This window comes from Lipotes vexillifer, unplaced genomic scaffold (genome assembly GCF_000442215.2).
Source record: "Lipotes vexillifer unplaced genomic scaffold, Lipotes_vexillifer_v1.1 scaffold1824, whole genome shotgun sequence".
NCBI classification, from domain to species: Eukaryota; Metazoa; Chordata; class Mammalia; order Artiodactyla; family Lipotidae; genus Lipotes; species Lipotes vexillifer.
In genome coordinates, this window is record NW_006789288.1 from 786,885 (window position 1) to 795,588 (window position 8,704).

The window sequence follows — 8,704 nt, forward strand, 5'->3', positions numbered from 1 at the left end:
GGAATGCCGCTGTGGCATGTAATGTGTCCTTCCTCTAAGAAGACAACTAACAGACCATGCTGGGCTGAATGAGTTGGGCAGTTGTCTAGTTTTGACTGCGAGGTAAGTGATTTGCTTCTTGCACTGCCTTTCAGTATTTACAATCGACATTTGGGCTTCAGCAAACTTGTAAATTACTGCCTAGCGGGGGTCACTTCAGGGTGACTCAGGAAGTGCTAGATGAGCAAATGTTAAAACTGAAAACAGATCTTCTGCCTGGGGCCTGGGAGGCAGGGGCCACAAAGAGTCTAGAGCATAGTATTAGCAGCTGTTTGTAAAAAATCAACATGATTGTTTCCCCGAAGCCCTGAGTACCGCACCTAAAAACCTGCAAAAACAATAAGAGAATCCATCAGCTGATTCCAAATCAATATAAAAAATTGATACCTTTTCTATGAGATAATTAAAGAGCACTGTGAAAAACAGAATGGAAATCAAAACCCTGTTTCTAATAACAACCAAAACTAAAGAGCCCCACGAGCGCAAGTCCTTTTATGCTAAAAACATTCAATAGAGTAAAAATATCAGTTCTTTCTAATTTAATCTATAAAGTTGAAGTCATCGCATCAGAAAATGGAATGGAATTGTTTTTTAACTAGAAAAACAGTTCCTAGATGGACGATTTGAGAATAGCCAAAACATTTCTAAGAAAACGAAAACTAAAGAGAGAGCGCTAATCATCCCAGTTATTAAATCATATTATAAAGCTACAATGATTGAGGCAGTTTGGTATCGGCAGAGGAGAAAAGAGAACCAGGCAATAGACCGACCGCATATATGAGAGTTTGGTTTCAGCAAAGGAGACTGTTAAAATTACACAAAGACAGTTATTCAACCAATTGTGTTTGAATACCCGGCTCATAGGGTTAGGCGGCTGCTGTACTCTTGACCACAAAACTAATTCAAAATGGGTTGAAGATTGAAATAAAATTATAAAAGGACTAGAATAAAACACATTTTTTAAAATGACCATTGTGAAGGGGAGAAGACCTTTCTGAGCAAGACACAAAACTTAGAAAATACAAAGGAGATTGGTCTGTTTGACCGCTGACTACATACAAATTAAACCAAGAAAAAAAACCCTCTATATTGCAGCAAATTATAATGTTTATTACTTTATGAGATGAAAAGGCAGAGGACAGACAGGGAAGTTTGGTAATACACAGTATTGGCAATACACAGCACAAACAAAGGGAGAGATTTTTTAACATTGAATATGTCCTTAGAAACCATTAAGGAAAATACCAAGAACCTAATAGAACGGGGCGCAGAAACGCAGTGACAGAAGAAGAAATATACAAAGGGTTTCTGTTCATTTAGAAACAGATCCGATCTCAAATACAAATCACTGCAGTGAGATGTTGTTTTTACCTGCGCCAGTGTCTGAGATGCCGGGGTTTAATAGGATGGAGCTGAGGTGGGACTGGCATGCCGACAAACTCATGGAGTTTTGTCGGGAATGGAAATCAGCGCTGCCTTTTTTGGAAGGCAAACCTGTCAAAGTTAAAATCCGTTTACGCTTTGGCCCAAAGTCCACATCTACGAAGATATTCACACGTGCCGGTGTGGACACTCGAGTGTGTTTATTGTGCTCTTTTTAGCAAAAGCAGGGCAGCGACCCACGTGCTTGTCCCTGAGAATTGGATAAGTAAATGATAGTATGTCCCTGGGGTGGAATCCAGTGCAGCAGTTTAAGGAATATCAAAATATTTTTAACCCACGACATGGGAACATTCGCTGATGGGGAGCATTCTCTGAGGTAAGGAGAAAAACAAAGGTGAAACTGTCTGTCCAGAGCGCTTGGAACATGAGAAAGTTACCCACGCACAGAAAATATCTGGGGTTCCAGAAAGGTCGGTGTGGGGTAGGCATCTCAGTCTGAGGTCAAAGAGAGACCTGCTCTTTTTTCGGTATGCAGGCCTCTCACTGTTGTGGCCTCTCCCGCTGCAGAGCACAGGCTCCGGACGCGCAGGCTCAGCTGCCATGGCTCACGGGCCCAGCCGCTCCGCGGCACGTGGGATCCTCCCGGACCGGGGCACAAACCCGTGTCCCCTGCATCGGCAGGCAGACTCTCAACCACTGCGCCACCAGGGAAGCCCTGAGAGACCTGCTCTTTTAAAGTTACATATCTTGGGCTTCCCTGGTGGCGCAGTGGTTGAGAGTCCGCCTGCCGATGCAGGGGACACGGGTTTGTGCCCCGGTCCGGGAGGATCCCACGTGCCGCGGAGCGGCTGGGCCCGTGAGCCACGGCTGCTGAGCCTGCGCTCCGCGACGGGAGAGGCCACAACAGTGAGAGGCCCGTGTACTGCAAAAAAAAACAAAAACAAAAAAATAAATATCTTTCGTACCATTTGAATTTTTACCGTATTTTCCCCCCTACTTTTTGAATAATCAAAGAGTTTGGCTGGTGGTAGTTATAGTCACTTTAGGACTAATGAAAGGAATGCATATTTTCTAGGAAGTGTTTTGTCTTTCAAATGAGTAAATAAATAAATAAATAAATAAATATGACCTTACCTGGTGCTGGAGGGCATTTCATAGACATGAAATTACGAAATATTCGCCCGCTGCCGATGTCGCGTCAATTGGTCCGATGCCTTCAGAAAATAATTTGGCAGTCTTTCCAAAGCTCATATCCTTTGACCCAGTAATTTAGTTTTAGGAAAAATGAAAGAAAATGTCTTTAAAAGAAAACCCCAAAATGTTCAGTTATAGTCAGAGTGGCTTCATTGCCTAACTCCAGGAGCCCCATTCACTTTCACGATGCCCCAGACGATACTAGTTAGATTATATAAAACCACCAGCAACGTAAAAGCCCGACAGTGAGGGGCTGATTATGCAAATGAAAGTGTACAAAGGAATATTACACAGTCCTAAAGGTGTTTTCCAGAAAGAGCAAGCATTGGAAAATGCCTGTGATAGGATGTGTAGCAGAATCACCATTAGGATGACAGGGCTGATGCGGAGAAAAGCCTCGGAAGCTGGATTAAAGCCCGTGGTTCTTGCCGTGCAGGCTGTGGAGTACAACATCTTCGAAGGCATGGAGTGCCATGGCTCCCCGTTGGTGGTCATCAGCCAGGGTAAGATCGTCTTTGAGGACGGCAGCATCAACGTCAACAAGGGCGCAGGCCGCTTCATTCCGAGGAAGCCCTTCCCCGAGTACCTCTACCAGCGCGTCAGGATCAGGAACAAGGTATGTGGAGCCAGGGTCTGTCGTGTGCAGAGCGAGTAAATGTCACAGCTGCAGGAGCCCCCCCTTCCTCACGTGTCACATGAGCTGGGACGTGACCCGCCTGCGTCTCAGGCTGGAGTGAGGACCAGACGAGACCGACGAGGTGCCAGGGATTTGCCAACTGTAAAGGGCTGTGCATGTGGGGCAACGGGAGGAGTCCTGGGAGTACACCAGCCAGGACGCACATCCTGCATCATCCTGGGGGGGGGGGCATCTTCACCACCCCCTCTTTTAGGTGTCATGACCTTCCTTCTGTAAATCAGAACCGTGGCGCTCAAGGCAGTGCAGGACTGTCCAGCATCACACAGCTGGGAGAGCTCTGAAGCCCTTAGTGCCGTTTGGTAAAAATAAACTGCCCTATCCCACTTGAGGGGTGGCAGAACTGCCTCTAGACTCCCTTCGATCTGCCCTCTTTTCTCCTCCTTGCTCCCCTTCCATTCTGCATCCTCCTTCCCGCCTTTTTCTTGAGGAGTCTTAGCATGGACCCAGGAGGTCAAAGGGCATGGAGTAGGCACAGGCTCTGTCCTGTCCCCAGTCCAGTTCAGAGGAGGAAGTTTGCTCATGCTTCAGAAAGACTCCCATCCGTGATCAATCATCTTCCCTAATTAGGTCCCTCCCATCACCATGACAACCTGCTTCCCGCACTAAAACGGCTCATGTCTGCCAGAAAGCCCAGCTTTATTTGTGTATGTGCACGGGTGTATGTGTATATGCATGGGGTGCTCCTGTGCTCGCTTATGTGTTTGTATATGTGTGCGTGCATGTGTGCCCACCTGTGTACGGTCCCACTCTTCTTGTGCTTCGTAAGTGTCACCAGTGCCACCAATTTAGATGCAAGAGCCCAGAGGCCTCCTGGCATTCCCAGACTCCCAGGCCAACCATCACAATATGCTCTGTGTCTGTTTACTGTCCCTCTCTCCACGCCTTAAAGTGTAGCATCCCAGGTCAAGGAAACCAAATTGCACAGACGTTACGCGTCAGATGGGGAAACGGTGGACATGGAGAATTGGCAAGTTAGATCCGAAAGATGACCAGGGATAGCGATGTGGCCACAGCAGGCTGCTGAGAGACAGAGGGACTCGTGTAAACTCCTGTTTGGGACACCCACCAAGGGGGCAGAAGCACACCTTGGCTGGCTTCATTCCCTCTAAATCAGTTTGAACCTGAGGTCTGTGGTTAACAGTCAGCATCTGTGAGTTGGATGCCTGACCCCAATGCCAAGACGTGATCTGCAGTGGCCGGGCGGACAGGTCCCCTGGCACAGGGCCACCCTCCCCGCATACCTGAGGGCAGAGCACAGAGGCCAGGCCAGGTGGGGGATGGGCCCTGCCCCAGAACCTATGTCTGGCCAAGCTGAGTTCAGAGGTCACTGAAGGGAGCTGGGGGGCAGGAACACAGGCCTGGAACCGGCTGGAACCAGGGAAGCCCAGAGGCGCAGGAAGCAGGTATTGAGAGGGATGGGGCAGAGACAATGAGGTCCCAGGGTGTCAGGGGAGCCGGGCTGCTGGGGGCAGAGGATGGGTTATCACCAAGCAGCGCTGAGCCCTTGATATTGGTGCTGAAAAAGGACCCCTTTTTTGTAGAGGAGGGAGCCTAGGGCTGGGGTCGGGCGCTGTCACTGACTCACAGTGGGAACCTGCACGTGTTCCTGGCCACACTCTGTCTCCCAGGGCCTGGGACAGACGCCCACACTCCCCTGGCCGGCTCTGAGCTCACCAGCAGGCTCCCAGCCTCCCACCGGAGCCCCTGCAGCTTTTGGCTTCTCTGCCTCATAGCTTTCTCTCCCAGGACAACCCTCCACCCACGGGGATGGAGGCTGTGCACTGTGTCCCGTACTCCCTGGGCTCCAGGAGGTTTGCCCCCTGCAGTAGCCCTGAGCCAGGTGCCCTCAGAGGCGGCCTTCTCGTTCTCTCTCCCTGTGGTGGGTGTCCTCCCTCCTCTCTCCCTCCTTTGCGGGATCACCTTCCAAACTACCTGCCCCCAAATCCACGATGAAGACGACCCCCTGATGCCACCAGTCCCCGATTCAGGGGTCCTTGTCAGGGTGTCAGGGAAGTGTTTTCCTCTTGGAAATAGCTTTGGAGTCCTCCTGCACGAAGCTGTGTATGTGTCTGTGCTTGTGTGTGTATGTATATGTGTGTATGCATGTGAGTGTGCACTTGCCTGTCTTTTTATGAACGTGTGTTGGATTGTATGTGTGTGTGTTATATACGTTAGTGTGTATATTAAACATGGTGTGTGTGCACGTACATGTATGAATTGTGTGTATGCATGTGATCGTGTACCCTGCTGCGTATGAATTGTGTGTGCAGGCATGTGTGTGCATGTACATGCACGTGTGAATTATGTGTATGTGGAGTGTGCGGGGTGTGCATGCATATGTATGTTTGTGCGCATGCATATATATATGCCTGTGCACGTGTGTGAGCGGGTGCCTTGTGTGGTATGTGTACAAGCACGTGTGTGCGTGTTTGTGCATACGTGTGTGTATCCCCGAGGAGACCGTGGTCACTCTCCTGCACGCGGGAATGCATACATGCATCTTGTCAATCAGTTGTTGTTCTTGTCCTCTGTTTAGGTTTCTGGGTTGCAGGGGGTTCCCAGAGGCATGTATGACGGTCCTGTGTACGAGGTGCCAGCCACACCCAAATATGCAACCCCTGCTCCTTCTGTCAAATCTTCGCCTTCCAAACACCAGCCTCCACCGATCAGAAACCTCCACCAGTCCAACTTCAGTTTATCAGGTATGAAACTACAGCGGCCAAGGTTCCCCACCCCACAGTGGCTCCCAGAGCCCTGAACTCCTGAGAAATGGACCCGTGGCCTCAGGCACTCGATCAGGAGCCGAAGATGGGAGTGTGGGTTCCCCTCCCCTCCCGGGGTTGGGCAGAGAGGGCTGGGGGAGGTCAGAGAGCAGAGAGGGTCCGTGGGAGCAGCACAGAGATACCTGACCCTGATTTATGAAGAGTCTGCCTGAAAATTGGCCTTATGCTCTTCCTTAACACGCTTGGGGACATTTTACACTCGTACCCGTGAAGCTAAGTGTGGAGAGGGGAATCAGAGTAGCTGCCTTTGCTGGATGTACGTTCTGGCCCGGGTCTTCAGCCATCCATGGTAGTACAGTACACACTCTCATAACTCATGACTGTTTCATCTTCACAACAGCCCTGTGTGTAGAGTGGTGTTATTCCTGTTTCTTTAAGGAGGAAATTAAGGCTCCAAGACATTCAGCGTCAAAATGCCAGGACTTGGTGCTCAACAAATGTGTGCAGACAAAATCAAAAGTTCACGTGGTCCTTCAGACTTTCTGAAGGCTCCTGGGACATGTGTCTGCAGTTTCATCAGATCGCCACACGAGGGCAGGTGTGCACACGTTGGGACATTGCCTTGGAATTTCGAATATGAGTTATAGCATGAGTTATATGCTGTGCCAGGTGCAGGAATACGGTGATGAATAAGACACAGCTGGGCAGGCTCAGTCTATTCTAGAGGTCTGCAAACTTTTTCTTAAAAGGCCAGGTAGTAAGTATTTTAAGCTTTGTGAGCCAAGAGGCAATATCTAAGACCATTTGAAATGGAACCATTTAAAAATGCAGAAAACTATTCTTAGCTCATGGGCTGTAAAAACAGGGCTGAGAGCTTCCTTGGTGGCGCAGTGGTTGAGAGTCCGCCTGCCGAGGCAGGGGACACGGGTTCGTGCCCCGGTCCGGGAAGATCCCACATGCCGCAGAGCGGCTGGGCCTGTGAGCCATGGCCGCTGAGCTGCGCGTCCGGAGCCTGTGGTCCGCAACGGGAGAGGCCACAACAGTGAGAGGCCCGCGTACCGCAAAAACAAACAAACAAACAAAAAAAGCAGGGCTGAATTTTCTCAATGGGCTGACTTCTGGTCCGGCAGGAGTGAAGGACATTTAAACAGAAAAGGCGATGTAGTTGGCAAAAGAGAGAATGGAAGGGGCAGAGAGAAGATGAAATACCAGTTTAAATTGCGGGGGCGACAGCCTACCATCCATTCAGGGATTATGCAGTGGGGAGCATGAATCAGAGGGTCCCCCAGTCCAGTCCATCTCACTTTCCCTGAGCCTGTCATGGAAGAGTTTCTCCCACACCGTGTGATCCAGCGTCTAAAGAAAACTAATATTTTTGCACAGGTGGACCCTAAACACAACTGGAATATTTCATCTGATGCTCAATCAGCAGAACAGGGATTGGTTGCAATGCTTGGAAAACTGTCTGTGTGTGACAACACACAACCTCTCAGGGAGTTTGCACACTGGATCTCTGGTCTCATGTTCCGCAATTCACGATTGCAATTAAATGCTGAGAGACATTCCCTCCCTTTTAGAACAACAAAGAAACAATGAAATGGAAAGTCTGCAGGAAGTGTCCCCCAACCACCCTTCTCCCTGTTCAGCACCCACTCCTCTCTACAGCCCCCGCGCTGCCTTTGACCAGCCCCTCAGCAGTTTCACAGGTGACTCCATTGGATACCAACTGCACAGACACTTTACAACATCAGGATGGACTTCACAGATGTCCTTTTAATTAATTAATTAATTTATTTATTTATTTATTTATTTTGGGCTGCGTTGGGTCTTCGTTTCTGTGCGAGGGCCTTCTCTAGTTGCGGCGAGCGGGGGCCACTCTTCATCGCGGTGTGCAGGCCTCTCACTGTCGCGGCCTCTCTAGTTGCGGAGCACAGGCTCCAGACGCGCAGGCTCAGTAGTTGTGGCTCACGGGCCTAGCTGCTCCGCGCCATGTGGGATCTTCCCGGACCAGGGCTCGAACCCGTGTCCCCTGCACTGGCAGGCAGATTCTCAACCACTGTGCCACCAGGGAAGCCCCACAGATGTCCTTTTAAGTATCTGAGTGAGGTTACATCATAAAGACATAGCATGGTTTATTGAAGTGCTGTCCTTTTGTACAACAGGTATTTTCAAAGTACCTGGCATGTAACCAAGCAAGGTACAGATGCTTATGAGGTAGAAAGATATTAAGCACTTGGCCTGATTTCTTGGTCCAGGAAGACACACTGTCTGTCAATGAAACAATGAGAGAAAATCAGTCAGTACTCTAAACCAAATTCGTTGTGGCTTACACAGATCATATAAAGTCAGAGGTAGAAAGACCTCATCTAGTTATTTTTGTCGTTGTTTTCATTGAAGTCTTAATTGGTAAATCTTTGGTTCCTTATGAGGGTCAGCATTTTTCATGTGTTTATTTAAAATTTCCTCTTTGGTGAAATCATTGGGAGTGATGGTGAGAGGGGATAATCCAGTTTCCACCTCCTGGTTCCTGGGAACATGACATCGAATATCGGGCATTGGTTCAGTACACATATTGTACCCTGGGAGGCAGCGCCTGACCCTAGCAGGCAGCCTAGCAGAGCTCTCAATGTAGACCATCCCATCTTCGTATCAGGCCAGCATCTTCCGA

The 8,704-nt window shown here is 49.3% G+C and overlaps 1 protein-coding gene across 2 annotated transcripts in view; it reads left to right on the forward strand.

Moving 5' to 3' along the window:
* The window catches only part of CRMP1 (collapsin response mediator protein 1), a 68,438-nt gene that overhangs the window by 58,178 nt on the left and 1,556 nt on the right, over positions 1–8,704 (forward strand). For both annotated transcript variants that reach the window (XM_007462459.1, XM_007462460.1), the window contains exons 12-13: positions 3,053–3,232; positions 5,850–6,015. In XM_007462459.1, coding sequence (XP_007462521.1) covers positions 3,053–3,232; positions 5,850–6,015 — 346 coding nt within the window. The remainder of the gene's footprint in view (positions 1–3,052; positions 3,233–5,849; positions 6,016–8,704) is intronic.